Source organism: Eptesicus fuscus, chromosome 6 (assembly GCF_027574615.1).
Source record: "Eptesicus fuscus isolate TK198812 chromosome 6, DD_ASM_mEF_20220401, whole genome shotgun sequence".
NCBI lineage: Eukaryota > Metazoa > Chordata > Mammalia > Chiroptera > Vespertilionidae > Eptesicus > Eptesicus fuscus.
The window spans coordinates 92,808,766-92,829,438 of NC_072478.1; the positions used below are offsets into that span (position 1 = coordinate 92,808,766).

Sequence of the window (20,673 nt, forward strand, 5' to 3'; positions counted from 1 at the left end):
GGATTTTTTTGCTCTTTGTGAATTAAACAAATGCCAACATGCTTCTACATGAATGCCATGGTTTTAATGACAGCTGCTTGAACCACATCTGGAAGAGCCCTTCCGCTTTGATGAGTGCTTAAGTCACATGTATATGTGTGTAAAGAGTTTGGAAATGGCATTGGAATATGTGCACAGCATCTTTGTTAATAGAGTTTTAGATCTCATGTGAGCTAATAGAATCTGTAATTCTGGAGGCTATTAAGTAAAAGTAATTATCTATATGGTATGGGAACCATCCTCATTTGAAGAGTACTCATTTTGCTTATTTCTATCCCCCAAACAGAAAACATCCAACAAGAACAATTTCATCTACATTTATTTAATTATAACAAAAGTAGAACAATGAATACCAAATGGAAAAAGATATCCAAAAAAGATGATGAAAATGTTTAGAAACAGAAATGACTAATCAAGCTGAAGGAATTACCCAGGTGCCATTAAAACACATTTGCAAGTTATAATTGGTTATCAGTATAAATTAAATTTAGTAACTGAGTCCCAATTCACTAATAAAAGTTATCAAAATATTTTCAAAATGTTACATCCATAAATATTACATAAAGACCAAACAAAAAAATCATATAAGAAAATAAATAATGTATCCTGAAATAAAATACAAATCACACTTGTCATGTCATACTCCTTTTTCCCTCACATATAATTGTGAAGATTTGGTATTTTGCACATTCCAAGATAAAATGATGAAAATATATGTTGATGCAAATTTCTTCCATAAAAATAAACTATTTTGTATCTTAAATATTCCTATGATGAAACATCAGGACTCCAGTTTCACTAATAAAAACGTTATGAAGGCATAAATTGCATTTGGTTTGACTCCTCAAAGCATGGCTGAAAACTCTCAACAAAGCATTGTAGGCTTTTTTTTCTCACACCAACTGACCCAGAATATATTTTAAGAAATGTTTATTTTCTGTGCATATTTGTTTTAAAATTATAAATTCCTGAGCACTTTTTCTTCTTTCTCCTCATCACTATCAGTGACATTGACTTGCTGGATGCTAGAGGGAGTTGATGTAGGAGCTGTTAAGACATTCTCCAAGACTCCGATGTCCAGCTGAGGCATGGGATTTAGGAATTCTTCCCCACTGTGGCTATGACTATTATAGTAAGAGGTCCCATCCATGCTCTCACAACTCCGAGAATCTTCACTGTGTGTGCGTTCCTCTGGGTAGTCTCTGAAAGGATAGTCTCTATTTAAAGCTGAAAACATAGCCTCATGTTTTTGGTACCTGTCTTCATAATAACCAAGGCATTCTGGCATTGAACTTGGAAAATTTCCATAGCCAAAGGGAGGCCGACTATAGGGACACGTGCTGCAGCAGAAAGACAAAAAAGGAATTAGATCATGCCTTGCCTACATGTTGTCTCGCATACAGACTAATTAATCAAGTTTAACTGCATCCTCTGGAAGGTTCCCAAGATAACATTCTGCTACCAGGTCATGTATTCATTTGCTCTTTTACTACTGCTTAGCCCTAACAGAAAACAAATGGCAAAGTAATAAGCAGGTGACTCACTAGACTATTATCTATCATCAGCCTTCGGCTTCTTTTTGACAGCATTGATAAAGAAAAATTACTTATCTGGTCCTTTCTCTCATGTTGCCTGACACCATGTAAAGTTTTGGAAATACAGGCATGTGCTGTGCTGTTTTAAAAACTGACAGTAAGCAATAATTGTTCTTATTAATATTTTTAAAAATATATTTTATTGATTTCTTACAGAGAGGAAGGGAGAGGGATAGAGAGTTAGAAACATCGATGAGAGAGAAACATCGACCAGCTGCTTCCTGCACACCCCCTACCGGGGATGTGCCCGCAACCAAGGCACATGCCCTTGACCGGAATCGAACCTGGGACCCTTCAGTCCGCAGGCTGACGCTCTATCCACTGAGCCAAACCGGTTTCGGCTTATTAATACTTTTTAAAATTTATCTTTATTGTTGAAAATATTACAGATGTCCCCTTCCCCCCTCCCATTGATCCTCTCCTCCCTGTGCCCACCCTCCTCCCCAGGCCTTCTCCACACTATTTTCTGTCCATGGGCTATGCATATATGCATATAAGTTCTTTGGTTGATCGCATCCTGCCCTGCTCCCTTCCCTCTGAAATACATGAGTCTGTTGCAAGCTTCAATGTCTTATGAATATTTGAAACAAAGCTCAGTGGTTGAGCATCAAAGTATGAACCAGAAGGTCACGATTCAATTCCTGGTCAGGGCACATGCCCTGGTTGAGGGCTCAATCCCTGGTGTGGGGCATGCAGGAGGCAGCAGATCAATGATTGTCTCTCATCATTGATGTTTCTGTCTCTCTCTCCCACTTCCCTCCTCTCTGAAATCAATACAAATATATTCTTTAAAAAAGAACAGTTAACACCAGAAAGATTTAGAACTGATATTAAATTGTGGTTTTAAAGATCTTTTCCAAAAAAAAAATTTTTTTTGGAGGGCAGGAATGTGAAGAATTGGAAAAAATTATTTTGATGATATTTTAAAAGGCAAAAACAATGATAATTTTTAAAGGCAAATCTAAAAATTCTACTATTCAAATCCATTTGTCAAAAAAAACACTTTTTTCTTTTTAAAGTATCTTTGCTCCCTTTCAAAGGCACAGAACAGGAATCCAGCAATGGCAGGAAGAAGTATATAGAAAAGTCCAACCAAGACTTCCCTGGGCTCATGGACTCCATCTAGTGACAGATAATATAAGCATAATGATCTCAGAAAAACCTATAATAAGGTGGGTGTTTTATTTCATGCTCTCACATTAAAAAAAAAAAAAAAAGTCAACTTTGTTTCCTTCCCTTTAAAATCATAAGTATGATGAACATACTAGACCCGTGGTCGGCAAACTGCGGCTCACGAGCCACATGCAGCTCTTTGGTCCCTTGAGTGTGGCTCTTCCACAAAATACCACGGCCTGGGCGAGTCTATTTTGAAGAAGTGGCGTTAAAAGAAGTTTAAGTTTAAAAAATTTGGCTCTCAAAAGAAATTTCAATCGTTGTACTGTTGATATTTGGCTCTGTTGACTAATGAGTTTGCCGACCACTGTACTAGACTATCATCTCAAACTCTTGGAAAATATGGTTATATTCAATGGTTTGGTGTCTCACCCTCCAAATCTCCAAGTGCCAGGGACCTTGTTAAATATCACAAATATGAGGCCAAGTTTCTAAAATGCTTCAGGTTTCCGTTCCTACTGCCACATCCTCATTCGGGCATTTTTAATTCAATGCATATGTCCTGAACAATTGTGTTTCCAGCTACTATGACTTAGCTCCTGTACCCATTCCACCTTCAGGTCCCTCCGTCCATGATACTTCAGGGGGTGCTCAAAGCTATCTCCTCCACCAAGCATTCACATCAGCTAGAAATAATTCAACCACTGCTTTTTTTCTGGACTAAATATAGGCAAGATACGCCGAAACCGGTTTGGCTCAGTGGATAGAGCGTCGGCCTGCGGACTCAAAGGTCCTGGGTTCGATTCCGGTCAAGGGCATGTACCTTGGTTTCGGGCACATCCCCAGTAGGGGGTGTGCAAGAGGCAGCTGATTGATGTATCTCTCTCATCGATGTTTCTAACTCTCTATCCCTCTCTCTTCCTCTCTGTAAAAAATCAATAAAATTAAAAATAAATAAATAAATAAAAAAGAAAAAATATATAGGCAAGATACTATGTAAGGCTTGATGGAGAATTTGTTTAAAATAGGCCTAAAATCTAGGTGTATACTAGGCATATCCTAAAGTCTAAAATGCAAACATCACATGGCTATATTGGTATGTTTAAAAAAAGTTAGTGTTATATTCAGAGAATAAAAAATATTAAGACAAGGGTAATCCTAGAAGGTTATATAGATGAAAATGATTAACTGGAAGCATCATGGTATAGTGAGAGAAGCATCAAACAGAATTATCAGAATAATAATATTAGTCAGCATCTAATAAGCATTTATTATGTTTTCTAGACAGTGGCTAAGGAGAGGGTTGGACCTGCATTACCACCATTTGTCCACCATCCAGAACTGAAATATCATTGCTGATATGTACACTAAGGAACTGTTTGACACTGAAATTGGGACTCAACAGAACTGTTGGCCCAGAAAGAAACTCACTACAGACTGATTCATTTGCCTCTCAGCATAACCATTATTGTTTATCTCATTTTCAGTTCTTATAAGTGTATTTCTAGTAGCACATGATCTCACTCATCTAGGGGAAATGATAAACAACACAGACTGATGAACAAGAACAGACCCGGAGACAAGGAAGCATACATCAGACTGTCGGACCTCAGAGGGAAGGTAAGGGAGGGTGGGGATAAGGGGGATAGATCTACCAAAGGACTTGTGTGCATGCATATGAGCCTAACCAGCGGTCACGGGCAACAGGGGGGTGGGGACATGTGTGGGGAGGGGTTTGGGATGGGAATGGGGGAATGAGGACAAATATGTGATACCTTAATCAATAAAGAAATTTTAAAAAAAGAAGAGAATATTTGAAACACTACTTTAGGTGGGGAAATTTATGATCAGGTTGACAATACCTGAACCTACAGATCATTCTAACATCACGAATAAAAACTTTATGTACCTCTTGATGTGATACAATACAAAGTACAAAGCACCACCTATGAGTTATCATTGCAAAAAAAAAAGAAAAAAACTGAACCCAAATCTAATCCAGTTACAAGATATAACTATCATTTTATAGGAAAAATGGGTGATAGGGAAACATGTTAAACAATACCCAAGGATGTAATAAGCCAAATTCAGGATGTGGGTAATTTCTTATTTCTTCAATAAACACATGGTATTAAAAAAAAAAAAGGTAAGTACTATTGTAGCATGAAAGAGGCTTAAGAGCCATAATTACATCCAATGTGTATTCCTTGCTTGGATCTTGCTTTAGACAAACCAATTTTGAAAAGGCAGTTCTGAGACAATGGAGGAAAATTAAACAATAAGGAATTATTAATTTTTTAGGTATGAAAATAGTAGGAGGCCATTTTTTTAAATCCTTAACTAGTAAATATACATACTGATATATTTACAGGTGAAATTATATGATGTCTATAATTCACTTTAAAATACTTAAGACACTTTCCCCAAAAGGTAGGGGGAAATAAATAAATGAAGAAGCTAAAATGTTGATAATTGTTGAAGTTGGATGATGGGTACATGGATATTATTCCATCTGTTTTGCATATGAAAATTTCTGTAACAAAATGGTAAATATAGCAAAAATAAAATATTTTTCATGGTTTCTCTGACTTGGTAATATGCATGTAAAGTTCCTCTATGTCTTTTCATGGCTTGACAGTTCATTTCTTTTTAGTGCTGAAGAATATTCCATTGTTTAGATGCACCACAGTTTATCTATTCACCTTATGAATAAAGCTGCTATAAGCATTCATATGCAGGTTTTTATGTAGACACTAGAGGCCCGGTGCACGAAATTCATGCACGGGGGTGTGTGTGTGTGTGTCCCTCAGCCCAGCCTGCACCCTCTCCAATCTGGGACATCCCTCTCACAATCCAGGACTGCTGGCTCCCAACAGCTCACCTGCCTGCCTTCCTGATTGCCCCTAACTGCTTCTGCCTGCCAGCCTGATTAATGCCTAACTGCTCCCCTGCCAGCCTGTTTGCCCCTACCTGCCCTCCCTTGCAGGCCTGGTCACCCCTAACTGCCCTCCCCTGAAGGCCTGGTCCCCCCAACTGCTCTCCCCTGCAGGCCTGGGTCCCCCCCAACTACCCTTCCCTACAGGCCCGGTCACCTCCAACTTTCCTCCTCTGCCAGCCTGGTCACCCCTAACTGCCCTCCCCTGCTGGTCTGATCGCCCACAACTGCCCTCCCTTGCAGGCCTGGTCCCTCCCAACTGCCCTCCCCTGCTGGCCATCTTTTGGTGGCCATCTTGTGTCCACATGGGGGCAGCCATCTTTGACCACATGGGGGAAGCCATTTTGTGTGTTGGAGTGATGGTCAATTTGCATATTACTCTTTTATTAGACAGGATGTTTCCAATTCATTTGGATAAATACTAAGAAGTTGATTGCTGATCATATGGTAAGAGTATTTTTAGTTTTGTAAAAAACTACCAAAATATCTTCCAAAGTGGTTGTACATTCCCACCAGCAATGAATTAAGAGTTTCTTTTGCTCCACATCCTCACCAGCATTGTGTTGTCAGTGTTTTGGATTTTGGTAATTCTGATATATGTGTGTTTAAATTTGCAATTCCCTAATGATACATGATGATGTGGAGCACCTTTTCAAAGGCTTAAGTTGCCATCTGTTATCTTCTTTGATGAGGTGTCCATTCAGGTATTTTGTACATTTTAAATAAGATTGTTCATTTTCTTAAGAGTTCCTTGCATATTTTGGGTAACAGTCCATGATCAGTTATATCTTCCAAAAATATTTTCTCCCTGTCTATGGCTTTGATACCACATTGTTTGATACTGTAGCTTTGTAGTAAGTTTGAAATCGGTGCTCCAATTTTATTCTCCTTTTTCAAGATTGTAGGTCACTTAAAGTTCCATATGATTTAGGATCAACTTTTCCATTTCTGCAAAAAAGCCATTGGGATTTTAAGAGAGATTCTACTGATTCTGTAAGTCACTTTGGGAAGTATTGCCACCTTAACAATATTAGTCTTACAATGCATGAACACAGACATCTTTTCATTTATTTAAGTGTTCTTTAATTTCTTTCAGCAATGTTTTATATTTTTCAGTTTACAAGTCGTGTACCTCCTTGGTTAGATTTATTTCTAAGTATTCTTTATGATGCTATTGTAAATGAAATTGTTTTCTTAATATCCTTTTTGGATTTTGCTCATTGCTCATTTCTAGTTTATAGAAATACAAGTGGGCATCCTTATCTTGTTCCCAATCATAGTCCTCTGTCATTGAATATGAATTTAAGTGTGGGCTTTTGATAAATGTCCTTTATTATGTTGAGGAAGTTCCCTTATATTCCTAGTTTGCTGAATAAGTTTGAAATAAGGAACTGATTTTTGTCATAAAAAGGTGTTGGATTTTATCAAATGTTTTTTCTGCATCAATTAAAATTATCAGGTGGTTTTGTTCCTTCACTCTATTAATGAAAAATGTTGTAATAAGTTATTTTCAAATGTTGAACCACATAGACATTCCAGGGGTAAATCCCACTTGTTCCTGGTTTTCAATCCTTTTACTATGCTGCTAGATTCAAGGTGCTAGTATTTTTTTGTATATTTTACATTTATATTCATAAGATACATTGGTCTGTAATTTTCTTTCTTGTGAGATCTTTAGCTTTGGTAACAGAGTAATGTTGGCCTTAGAAGTGTTCCCTCTTACACTTTCTATAAGAGTTTGATAGCAATGATGTTAATTCCTCTTTAAATGTTTGATAGAATTCACTAGTGAAGCAATCTAGTCCAGGGCTTTTCTTTGTTGGAAGGTTTTTAATTTCTGATTCAATATCTTGATACAAGTCTGATCAGATTTTCTGTTTCTTCTTAAGTCAGTTTTGGTAATTCATGTATTTGTCCATTTCATCTTTGTTGCCTAACTAGTTGATGTATAATTATTCACTGTATTATTCTATGATCATTTTTATACCTCTAAGGTCAGAAGTAATGTAACCAATTTCATACCTGATTTTCATAATTTATGTCTTCTTTCTTTTTAAAAATTTTTTATTCATTGATTTGAGAGAGAGAGGAAGGGAGAGAGGGAGAAAGAGAGAAATGAGGGAGGGAGGGGAGAGGAGAGAGAGAAAAATATCAATTTATTGTTCCACTTATTGACTAGTATGCATTCATTGGTTGACCCCTGTATGTGCCCTGACCTGAGATCAAACCCACACCACCTTGGCATATAGGAGTGACACTCTAACCTACTGAGCTACTTGGTCAGGGCTATATGTTTTCTTTCTTTTTTATCTTAGTCTAGCTAAAGGTTTTGTCAATTTTATTGATCTTTTCAAAAGATCAACTTTTGTTGACTTTTCTCTATTTCATGAAATTCTCTATTGTTTTTCTATCCTTTATTTCATTTATCTCAAATCATTATTATTTCCTTCCTTCTGCTAGCTTTGGGTTTTCTTTCCTTTTTAATATATTTTATTGATTTTTTTACAGAGAGGAAGGTAGAGGGATAGAGAGCCAGAAACATCGATGAGAGAGAAACATCGATCAGTTGCCTCCTGCACACCCCGCACTGGGGATGTGCCCGCAACCAAGGTACATGCCCTTGACCGGAATCGAACCTGGGACCCCCCGGTCCGCAGGCGGACGCTCGATCCACTGAGCCAAACCGGTCAGGGCAAGATCTTTCTTTTTTTTTAAATATGTTTTTATTGATTTTAGAGAGAGAGGAAGGGAGACAAAGAGAGAGATAGAAACATCAATGATGAAAGAGAATCATTGATTGGCTGCCTCCTGCACACCCCACACCGGGGATTGAGCCCACAACCCAGGCATGTGCCCTGACTGGGAATCCAAGCGTGGCCTCCTGGTTCATAGGTTGAAGCTCAACCACTGAACCACACTGGTCGGGCGAGATCTTTCTTTTTAAATATAGGCCATTGCAGTTATAAACTTCTCTATCAGCACTGCTTTCACTATAAAATCCCTTACGTTTTTGTATGTTGTATTTTCATTTTCATTCTTCTCAAAGTATTTTTAAATTTCCTTTATGATGGCTTATTTGACCATTGGTTGTTTAAGAGTGTGTTGTTTAATTTCCATATACTTGTAAATTTTTCTGTTTTTTTCTGTTATTGATTACTAGTTTTATTCCATCATAACTGGAGAAGAAACTATGTATGATTTCAATCTTTTAAAGTTTTTGAGACTTATCGTATGATCTAACATATGGTCTATCCTACAGAATATGTCATGTGCACTTAAGAAAAAAATATATTTTGTTGTTAGATGAAGTATTTTATATGTATATATTTAGATATACTTGGTTCAAAGTATTGTACAGTCTTCTAGTTCATTACTGATCTTCATCCCATTTTTGGATGTATAGTTTTCTATCCATTATTTAAAGTTAAGTATTCAAAGATAACATTGAAAAGCTGAAATAAGACAAAGATACCCACTCTTGCCACTTTTTTTCAACATAGTATTAGAAGTCATAGCAAGAGCAATTAGGCAAGAAAAAAACCATAAAACTGTCTCTATTAGTAGATGACATTATATATAGAAACCCCTAAAGATTCCACCCAAAAAACTGTTGGAACTAATCAATTAATTCAATAAATTTGCAGGATACAGAATCAATAAACAAAAACCAGTTGTGTTTCTATACACAAATAACAAAATCTCAAAAAAATTAAGAAAATAATCCCATCTATAAATGCATCAAAAAGGATAAAATACCTAAGAATAAATTTAGCCGAGGAGGTAAAAGACTAAAACACTGAAAACTATGAGACACTAATGAAAGAGATTGAAGAAAACACAAATAAATGGGAAAATATTCCATGTTCATAGATTGGAGTAAATAATGTTGTTAAAATTTCTACACTATCCAAAGCAATCTACAGATTCAATGCAATGACTATCAAACTTCCAATGGCATATTTTTTAGAGACAGAGCAAACAATTCTAAAATTTGTATGGAATCACAATAGCCAAAGCAATTTTGACAAAGAGCAACAAATCTGGAGGCATTATACTCCCTAGTTTAAAATTATATTACAAAGCTACATAATCAAAACAGTATGCTATTATCATTAAATAGATACATAGGTCAATGGAATAAAATAGAGAGCCCAGATATAAGCCCACATGTGTATGATCAGTTAACTTATGACAAAGGAGCCAAGAATATATGGGGGGAAATAATGTCTTCAGTAAATGGAAAACTAGATTGCCACATGCAAAAGAATGAAACTGGACCCCTCTATTATATCACAACACAAAAATCAACTCAAAATGGATTAAAGACTTAAATATCCTATATAATAAAAGCCTAATATGCTAAATGTCTGGTTGTCCGATCATCCGTTCAACCAATCAAAGCGTAATATGCTAATGATATGCTAAAGCTGCTCAACCGCTTGCTATGACGTGCACTGACCACCAGGGGACAGACACTCCGACCGGTAGGTTAGCTTGCTGCTGCGGTCTGGCCAATCAGGACTGAGCAAGACGGGCCAGACATGCCCTGGAGTCCTCCCACGGTCCCTCTCCAGCTGGCCAACTTCCCACGTCACTCCCCCGCCCTGATTGTGCACCAGTGGGATCCCTCGGCCTGGCCTGTGCCCTCTCACAATCAAGAACCCCTTGGGGATGTCAGAGAGCTGGTTTCAGCCCAATCCTACAGGCCAGGCCGAGGGACCCCACTGGTGCACAAATTCGTGCACCAGGCCTCTAGTAAGAACATAAAACTCTAAGAAGAAAACAGAGGCAGTAAGCTCCTTCACATTGGCCTTGGCGATGATATTTTGAATTTTACACCAAAAGCAAAAATAAGCACATGTCCCTACATCAAACTAAAAAACTTCCACACAGCAAAGGAAATGATAAGTTCAGGTAGGTATTAAATTGTTAATATTTAAGTTTCATATTTCTAGATAGTTACAGCAGAAGGTATTCCATGTTAGCTAAGTCTAACATATTTGTTTGGAGCCTTTAAGTTCCCTCCTCCATAAGATTTATGCAAAACATTGTATATATCTGTAGATGTGCATTATTATGGGAAATGGTCCACAACTTCAATCAAATTCTTAAATAGACTTATAACCCAAACAAAGGTAAAGGATAATTGCTTTTAACCTTGATATGCTGTTTTGAAATTTTACAGTTAAGATTCTATATATTCTCATAAACCTGGGAATTCTTTGGACTTAGCTTCCAATACATGTATATGTATGTATGTATGTGAATACGGTATATATGCATAAATATATATATGATTATATTTTCTATATATTTTAAACTAACAAGTTCCCATTTGTCTTTTACATCCTTTTTATATACATAATTTCAATAAACTTTTAAATACAATTATTTACTCAATGGCCAACAAGAAAATATCCTAGATATCTCTTTGTAAAACTATAAATACTGTAAGGAGGAGAAAGAAGAGGTGAAAGGGTGAGGGGATAAAAAAAGAACTAAACTGAGAAATTAATGTAGTACAGGAAGAGATTGTTTCAATAAGCACAGTATAAAGATGGTTAAGATTTGTTAAGATTTGAAGGGAGAAAGATGTTAGCTCTCAGAGCTAGGGATCAGTACTTCTAAGTCATTGTGTTTTAGAAAATAACTCCTTGATTATATTGGCTAACCTCTTTGATTTTTACTTTAGATATACAGGGCAAAATGGACTTCTGGAAAATATTTATATTTGATATATATTTATATAATTGATATGTATAGCAAATGTCATTTCAATTATGGTATTGAAATGATTGAATAATTCTACACATGAGTGGATTGGAGTAGAAGAGAATATTCTTTATAGAAGATTCTGTTATCAGTTGGGAGCAGAGACAATAAGAGAATTGAGGGGGACTCAATTAAATTTGTTATTTAGCCAGGCTGGATTTTACTGAAATATGCTATCTAAACAAGCATTAGTAAGATTATCCATTTCCTTGGGGAAATTATCATCAGATACATACAGGTAGAAGTTAGAAAAGCAAACAATGTTATAATTTACAAAGCTGGTCTTCTCTTTTGGAAAACTATATGCAGTTTAATGTTTATAGCTGACCTACTGCTTTGACATTCTTAAATGAAATACACCAGACCTACCAACTCAGAATCTGCAGTTGATATGCTAAACAATTCTAAATATATATGAATTACATGTGATTTTAACAAGATCACATGTAATTCATATATATACATATAACATTTGAGAAACACAGGTCTATACAGTAAGGGGGGATGACTAAATAATCTTAATGTCCATTATAACTATTTTCTCATGAAAAATCAGATCTGGCAACACTGGCACCCATATTTCATGTGGCAACAGTTGGCTAGAGCTGAAGCAATTGCCCCATTAGATGGGGCATGTACTCCCTTTGGCTCCCCCAGTCCTTATTTAGGCCCCTTCATGTATTTATGTTAACTGCTTGGCCCCTATTCAGCCTCTAATCTAAATTAGACTCCAAGCAGAATTGAGAAAGTCCCTTTTTCAGTAAAAAAGAGATGCCTTCAGAAATGAAAATTCATTAGATGTATTTGTAGGTGAAAAGAAATAAAAGTTCATTTACCTTGATGGGAAGTAGTGAGGTCCAGGCAGGAAGTAAGGATGATGAAAAGAGAATCGAGGTGGTGTCCCAAATAGTGTGGCTGGATGGCCAAGGGCAGGGGTCTGGTAGACATGTGAGTGTGGAAGAGGAGGAGCCTGAGGGATTGGAGCACCTCTGGGACAAGTGGAAACGCTTGGATACTCCTTGGGAGGTTGGATGGGCGAGGCTGCAAATCTGGCATGGGCAGTACTTGCACTAGCTGGAATCCTATTGGTGCTCTCCGGAGAGACAGGTGTAGGTCTCTTTACAGAGTGACTGGCTCCAGAATGCAGCTGATGAGTGTCCGTTTGGGAGGGCCCAGCAAAGCGCTGGGGTGAGAGCGCTGGGCGGAGGGGCAGATTTGGAGCCTGGACGGCCACCTGGGCAGTACTGGAGACGGCAGGCTGGAAAAGTGTGATGGGGCTTAGACGCTGGACTGCAGGTGTGGGCAACTGGATGGCAGGTGCGGCTTCACCTTCAGAAGAAAAAAGAGCATAGGTCAAGCATTAATTGAGTCACTCCATGTTTTTCATGTTTCAGTTTAATTTAATAAACTCTTTAACCAGAAGCCTTAGTAACCACCTTACCTAACAGCATCACCAATATCAATCCCCTCTATTTAATTCCTTCATAGCATTTTGAAAAAACTGAAGTCATCCTTGTTTATTTATTTTATATTGTTTGGTTTCTCTTTCTCACCTAGATTCTAAGTGCCATGAGAAGAGAGACCTTTTGTTTTGTTCACTGCTGTTATCTCCAGGGCTCTAAATTCTTCTTGACATTGAATAGATGCTCAACTATTTTTTAATGAATAAAATTATTGAGTGATGAAATACAAGACAAAAACATGGAATGTTGGCATGTATATATAAGTGTTTCTAAAATAAGTAATATGAAACCACTGACAGAGGTTACTTTTAAGGAGCGGATATCTGGGAGGAGAGACAGGGCAGTGAAGCAGAAGAAAAAGCCAGATTTTCATTTTATATTTGTCAATACTGTTTGAATTTTCTATTATCTAATATATTAATTTATTTTTAATATTAATAGAGGTTTCAGTGTAGTGGCATGCATAATTTTTATTTTATTTTGTATACTTCTATATATTAAACTAAATTATGAATGGCATTTAATTTTTTAATTGAAAAAGCTAAAGAAGCAATTAGTAAAATTTTTTCAGTTTATTGCATTCAATGTGAATACAGTGGGAAATTCCCAAGTGAGAACAGGATTTGCCACGGGTTAATTTGTGGTAGATATGAAAGGAATCTTATTGCAGCAGGGCATGACAGATATGGCAGAATTTTTAAATACAGGTAAAACAACTGTATTTGATCTTCCCTGGTAATTGTCTTTCCTCAGAATTGCATAAAATACAGTCCGCCCTTGGTATCCAATGAAGATTGGTTTCAGGACCCCCTCGAATACCAAAATCTGAGGATGCTCAGCTGACCCATTGATCGAAAATAGTATTTACTATTGGTTGAATCGTGGATGTAAAGCTGGCTGATACAGAGAGCCTACTGGATTTATTGGGGAAAATATCTATGCATAAGTGGATACATGCAATTCAAACCCGTGTTGTTTAAAGGTCAACTGTATATTGTATAAAACTGTCAGCTGCCTCAAATAAGAACATTGATATATTTGTCCCTGTGCAAATATATAGCATTTAATGGTGAGTAAAAGCAGATGGAAGGGAAAGGTTTTAGAAAAAGGAATTAAGAGAAGAAACAGATTGTGAAAACAGAAACCATAAATAACATAACAGACAAAACAAAGTAAGTTAACAAAAGCATAATTAAGCCTACGTAGAAATACAGGCTTAAAGAGATCCTGCCAATAGGGGAGGGTAAAAGTGCCTGACTGGGCTGGGAAAGAACAAGGATATAAAATCAGCGCTTTCTGCATCTTTCTTTTCAGCCCTGACATACTGAATGTGACTTGGTTGCTATCAATTGCTAAACTGTTACAGAAAAAGAGGTGAAAATGCATAAAATTCTAATAAGTCAACTTTCAAGATATCTAAATCTCTCAGCACATAGAGGTGGCTTTATTACCAGAGGATCTGAGCAGGTAGCTTTAGATAGTGGATGTATAAAGCTCTAATATGTGGTTAAAATATGTTCTGGAAGAACAAACCAATGATGGATAGCTCTATAACAAGTTTTGCTACTAGATTCTTAATTTGGGGTTCTTAAATGCAACAGACAAAAAGGTTGTAAAGAACTCATAAAAGAGAAGAAATTTAGGGAAAGACAATATAACGAGACAAATATTTGGTAGAAAATAGATTACTTCCATTGCTTTTCTAGAGCAGCAAGATAACAGTCTTAATGATCAGTCATCATTACTAAATTCCAGGACAGGGTACCTCATACCCCATTAGTAAGGCATTCTTTCATGCTGATAGTAAAAAGACACTCCTATTTCCTACTGAGTGACCTCAGACATTCCCTGCATTCCCTGCCTATTCTATGGGCTCATCCTGATTTGCTTAAAAGGTCTGAGGCTTTACACATGGTATCTTTGCCACTCTGGCAAACCAAGTTCTTTGACGTCTACTGAAAATTTTCCTCCTCTGATTTAATGTTTTCACTTTCTCCATTCCTCCCCTTAATACTGTTTTTCTAAATTCTTAAGCTAACAGAAGCAAAATTTCAACTTGAGGTAAAATTTTCACACAGCTATTTAAAGATTCATAATCTACAATAAAACCAACTCACCAACTGGATGAATGATGGTGTTTTGTAGGCTGGGAATTACCACAGAGTAGGTAGGGGATCGGTAAGGATAAATGGTTGTAGGATTTGGAGAGGTGATGTTCTGTGTGGTACCAGAAAATACATTGGAAACACTTAGAGGGAAGCGTTTTCGCTTCCCTGGCCGAGGCTGATAAACCCAACCTATAGAAGAAAAGAAACTATTTTTAATTTGAACACATGGACCCTATATAGCCTTTAAATAGTTCTTTACACATAGGCTGGGGCAAAAGTAGGTCTACAGTTGTAAGTAGGCAAAAGTTTATTCTTGTATTAGTATTTATTAATTATTGTATTATTTTCCATACTAACAACTGAAAACCTGGACACTGATTTCTGCATTGTTAGCTAAGTTTTTTAAAAATAAGTTATTGTCTCAAGTATCTTTTCCAGCTCTATAATACTATTTTTATGCATTTTAGCATATATATCCATATAGCTTCTAAGTAGTGGCCAACATTGTGATAATTCAAAGAAATTAAAGTCAAATGTCATATATCCAAACACATGGAATCTTAGTAAGTAAAAGCAATAAGTCTGAATCCCAAAGCTTTCCCGCTACCTATAAAACAATGCCCCAGTAAGACAGTATCTGTCTCCTCCTGTTTCCTTACTTTCTCTAAGATACAATTGCCTATATCTTACACTGAAATGGTCATAATGAGCAATCACTATTTTTATGCCTAATTTAGGAAGATTCACTCGCCTAGACTTGGCAGTCTCCAAGTCCACAAATAACTAAATTTCCTTCCAAAGTCAGAAGAGTGGCATTATGGCAGTTATAGCTACAGTATAACCGGGAGAATTGCTGGTTCCCTATAATTGCTGCCTCTGACTTCCCACCCCCAGAACCTCTTTGATCATACTTTAGAAAAAAATAATTCTTTTTCTACCATGCACAGTTACGCTGGCTGCTATCCCAAGCTTAATCTTTTTTTAAAAAATATATATTTTTGTATTGATTTCAGAGAGGAAGGGAGAGGGAGAGAGAGATGGAAACATCAATGATGGGAATCATTGATTGGCTATCTCCTGCATGCCACATACTGGGGATTGAGCCCACAACCCAGGCATGTGCCCCGACTAGGAATTGAACCATGACCTTCCTGGTTCATAGGTCGATGTTCAACCACTGAGCCATGCTGGCAGGGCCCAGGCTTAATCTTAATGTCCCCACTGCTGGGGAAGAAATCAGAATTCATTTCAAATTAAATCATGATGAGGATAAATCTATCAATCAAAAGGCAGAACTATGTCCTGATAATCATATAATATTAAAATAGAGCATGGTGCAAATCCCTGCATTCTCATTGCCTTTAAGTGTGCATGCTTTTTTTTTTCTATTGCTATAATTTTAAAATTTTGTTTTCTAGTATGTTTATAAAACTATAGCCTAGAATCCTGGAGCTTTTATCTTCATAAGTTTATATCTACATATTTAATCAAAAACACAATAAAACTGTATGTCCCTGGTTTGCATTAGTTAACAAATAAGACTAGATAGCCCTCTAATTGGTTCGGTTTAAGGAAACTTATGCCCAGTATCAATTCAATCATTAGTATAATATTAGCCATTGTTCATTATTGTACATATCAGATTAGACAAAAGATTACACATTTTGTCTTTCAATCTCAGCCTAAGCAAATCTTTACCTAAATAAATTGATTTAAAAGAAATTAGAAGCTTTATTCATTTAATTACCAGGAAATTCCTCTCTGTGCTTTTCTTTAATCTTTTGTGCTTCATCATAATAAGGTTTCTTTTGTTCTTCACTAAGTTTGTTCCACTCTAACCCAAGCTGGACACTGATTTCTGCATTGTTAGCTGCTGGGTTAGCTTTGGCTAGTGCTGGCCGGTGGATCCTTGCCCAAACCATAAATGCATTCATGGGTCGCTTCACATGGCCATTTCTGTCTTTACTGAAGGGAGTATCTGGTATTCCTACATGACAAAAATTAAGAGACTAAATTAATGTGTTTCACACACACTCACACACAATTTTAAAATGAAATGCACCTCCATTTTTATTTTTTAACTATCTGGAGAAAATATACACTCGAATATAGCCAAAGAACTGCCAGTGTTCCAGAACTCCTCATTACCCCTGAACTCAGCATTCTAAACTATAGTTTAGAATGACTCTTCTTTTTCTCAAAATAATAATAAGATATTGTGGAATAATGTTGAAGACAATAAACTGCTGGATTATTACTTCTTTGAGCTTTATCAATACCTCTAACAATCATTACCATTTATTTCCCATTAAAAACTATTCTATTAATGGGGGACAAGAACTATGACTTAATTGATGACTATAATCCTAGCACTAGGTAGGCGTTCCCAAAATGTTTCAAGGAACTCATTTACATGCCATTTTAGTGTCCATTCAAGCAAAATACTTATAATATTACAATATTGTATTAGTTATATTTCATTAAGAAGGTGAAACTCCTACCAATATGGGTCAACAACACTAGTCCCATGTCCTGGGAGGAAAATAAGAAAAGTGACTTTTTAAGAATCACAGATCCAGTTGATATTACAATCAAGTAAGCTGACTAAATTCTTATCTCTTACATAATTCATCAAAAACAACTGTCTATGAACTTCTTATATTGTTTCTCTTTAGGGTTACTTGATATATGAACAATGTTGTAATGCACAAAGGATGAAATAAGTATTATAAAGAAAGCTTTCCCTTTCCTTTAAAAAACAAAAATAACATTTAAAAACTACTGAAGTTAAAAATAAGAGGGTTGAGTGAAGAGAATCAATAAAGTAACAAAAACAATAAATGTGAAAGTTAATGAAAACATGAAGATTAATATAACTTATGACATTCATTGGCATAGTGTTTTGTCTGAAACCTTAAAATAAGAAATTTTCTAACTATATATTTGGAAATAATGGATAGAATAAAATATCTACTTGTAGTTGTTACCACTGTAAGTATAGTCACTTCTTTGAAAAGATTTTTTAGCTTATTCTACAGTATTTTCATTTTCCAAATTTCTCTAAATCCTTAGCTTTTATAATTCTAAAATGTTACATTTAATCATGTACTGTTTTCTTCCAGAACAATGTCTACTGTTCCTTTTTAAAGAAGAAAAATCACCTCTAAATTATTTTATTTTAATAATAACCATCTTTTCATTAAACACATTTTTTTCTTTGGCTTCTTGATACATGTAAAATATTGATCTACTATAATATTTTAAAATATTATCTGTAACATATAAACCGAGGGCTTTGTATTACCTAGCAAAAATATTTCTATTTTTGTGTGTAAACATTTGTCACATCTAAATCTCAACTTCGTTGGACCTTAGATTTTTAAAAAAATGTTTGGTAATCTTGAACGTGTTAGTGTATTTTACTGGTATATGTACAAGTCAATCAGAAGTGATACCTGTGAAGACTTTGCCCTGAAAAGAATCAGTTCCATGATTTTATTTTTCTAGTTTAGGCTTCTGAACTGCTGACATGTCAGCTATGGGGCAACATAGACGAAATCTGAAAACCAGATTCCCCTGCCGTCTAATACCTGCATCTGAGGGAAGCACGGTGAGCGGGACATCTTTGGTTTCAATTTTTACAGAAGGCTCCAGTAAGGATTGCATTTTAATAGGCACCGGTGTCAAGGGGACCTTGGTCAATCGTATCAGCTCTGAAGGTGGAGGTCCCTGAAATTGGATCTGGGCCCCAGGGGAGACCGTGTGGAGAGTCAAAGGGATCCTGAGGTCTTGCTGGTGCGGCCCAAAGGCGCTGGACGGCTGGGCCAGGATGACCTCCTTGCTGCCATGGACCAGCCCATTAGACGCGGGCTCCCTGTCGAGTCTGCAGTCCTCGTGGAGTCTCTCGGGCTCCTCCGTTTTGATGATTCTTTCTCTGATGGCCGTCATCAGGCTTTTGCCTTCCCCGCCTTTCTCCGCGGCCCTCATGACCTCCTCCGCCTCCAACTTGCTCTTCTTCTGGTCCCCTCGGCGACTGTCCAGGGCCGACCCAGGGCCTTCCACCTTGGCCGTCCTGGAGGCCCTCGGGCTCGCCTCGACAGCCCTCCGAGGCCCCACGGAGGGATCCAAGCCGGGCCCCAGCTCCTGCTTCTCCGCCTTGACCTGCAGCACCCGGGGCGGCACCGGGTGCAACTCGGGCTTGCAGGGTGCGCCCTCGGATGTGGGCGGTGGCGGCGGCGGCAGCAGCAGCACCTCCGGCCTCAACTGCAGCAGCCGCGCCTGCGCGGGCGAGGCGGCGGCGGCGTCTTCGTCCCCGGCCGGAGGCAGTGGTGGCCCTGGCGGCAGCAGCAGCACCTGCTCCGGCTTCACCTGTAGCAGCCGCCGTACGGAGGGCTGTACGCCCGACGCCGGTACTTCCCCGCACGGCGAGGCCACGGTCGCGATGGCGGCCGCGCACGGGGCTGGGGGCGACTGAGGGCGAAAGGGGGTGCCCTCGACTGGCAGCTGGGGCGGAGCGGGGCGCAGCGGACGCGGCGGGGTCGCCCGCGGCAGTTGGCGTGGCTGAGGCGACGGCTCGGGCCTGGCTCTCTCCATGGACGTAGGGGAACGCCCCGGCCTGGTCCCCAGACGGATTGTGATCTCAGCCGTTTGTTGGCGACCTTCCCCCTCCCTCTTTCGGTTAAGACCCTTCCAAAGCCTTTGCTACCCAGAACCCTACGCGGTTCAAAAAAAAGCAGGCCTCTGTGCGGCCTCGCCCAATCACAGGCGTCCCAGCACCCCGGTGCCGCCAATCAGAGGCGCGCTCTCTGGCTCCTCCCGCCCTCCACTCTCGCCTTGTGCCGAGTCCTCGAATCACCGGCGCTGGCGGGGACCGCCGCACGTGCTGCCCATTTTCCCCTTTTTTCTCTGACTCTCCTTTTCTTCCTGAGTTCTCTTATGGCCGTTGTTCTTAGTTACCCCTCCCCCGCCCAGAGCGCGGACAATGGTGTTGCCCAGGAAACTGCGGTTCTGTGCCACTGACCTCCCGGTGATAAAACCGCGTGAGTCCCTTACGCGGCCTGGAGAACCCAGCCTTGTGCGCGGTTGGTTTGTGCTGCCGGGACACACCATAGATCCTCAGGATCACGGGGGCATTTGATTCTATGCAAGGAGAAAAGGGTGGGTGCGGGGGGAGGCGTGGAGTTTGCAACTTCGCAATAACCCCATTAGTTGATTTCCTTGGCTGGGAAGAGTGTTCAACTTGGTGCGATTGTGCTAGTTAAACTTGAATCACCAGTCCTGTAGGCCCGACCTGCACAATACATCTCAAATTCACCTACTTCTTTCGGTTTCCTTGCCTTTGCTGCGTTCCAAGGCTCTATCTTTCACCTGGATAATGCCGTAGCCCTGTAAACAGTCTCCATGCTTTTCACTCTTATCTCCTATACTCCAGCTCCCAGGGATCTTACAAAAATACAAATCCAGTTTTGTCATATCCCCCTCTCCTAAAATTTTCCGTGGCTCCCCATTGGCCACCTGGTAAAGGTTTAATGTATTTGGCAAAGTCTATAAAGCCCCACATAGTTTGGACTATAGTGCTACTACTAGTCACCATTGTAGCTCTGACCCTTTGGGCTTCTCATCATTCTCTCTCCTACCTCCAAGGCCTT

The 20,673-nt window shown here is 38.5% G+C and overlaps 1 protein-coding gene across 2 annotated transcripts; it reads right to left on the reverse strand.

The window, feature by feature from the left end:
• Positions 1–952: 952 nt before the first annotated feature.
• SOX30 (SRY-box transcription factor 30) lies at positions 953–19,704 on the reverse strand. 2 transcript variants are annotated; one of them, XM_008147675.3, is made up of 5 exons: positions 18,616–19,687; positions 16,773–17,012; positions 15,035–15,214; positions 12,291–12,783; positions 953–1,379 (listed from the first exon to the last, which is right to left on the reverse strand). In XM_008147675.3, exons 1-5 carry the CDS (start codon positions 19,616–19,618, stop codon positions 998–1,000), a joined length of 2,298 nt encoding a protein of 765 aa, XP_008145897.2. In that variant the 5' UTR covers positions 19,619–19,687; the 3' UTR covers positions 953–997. The 2 variants fall into 2 exon arrangements, with proteins under 2 accessions (XP_008145897.2, XP_008145898.2); XM_008147676.3 differs by lacking the exon at positions 12,291–12,783 and having other exon boundaries at positions 1,261–1,379; positions 18,616–19,704.
• Positions 19,705–20,673: the final 969 nt, after the last annotated feature.

Excerpts from the sequence above, each read along its gene's own strand:
- SOX30 (XM_008147675.3), bottom strand. The coding sequence starts at position 19,618 with ATGGAGAGAGCCAGGCCCGAGCCGTCGCCTCAGCCACGCCAACTGCCG. Across the intron at positions 17,013-18,615 it reads CGTGCTTCCCTCAGATGCAG|GAATACCAGATACTCCCTTC; the intron begins GTATTAGACGGC and ends TTTGTCATGTAG. Across the intron at positions 12,784-15,034 it reads CACCATCATTCATCCAGTTG|GTGAAGCCGCACCTGCCATC; the intron begins GTGAGTTGGTTT and ends TTTCTTCTGAAG.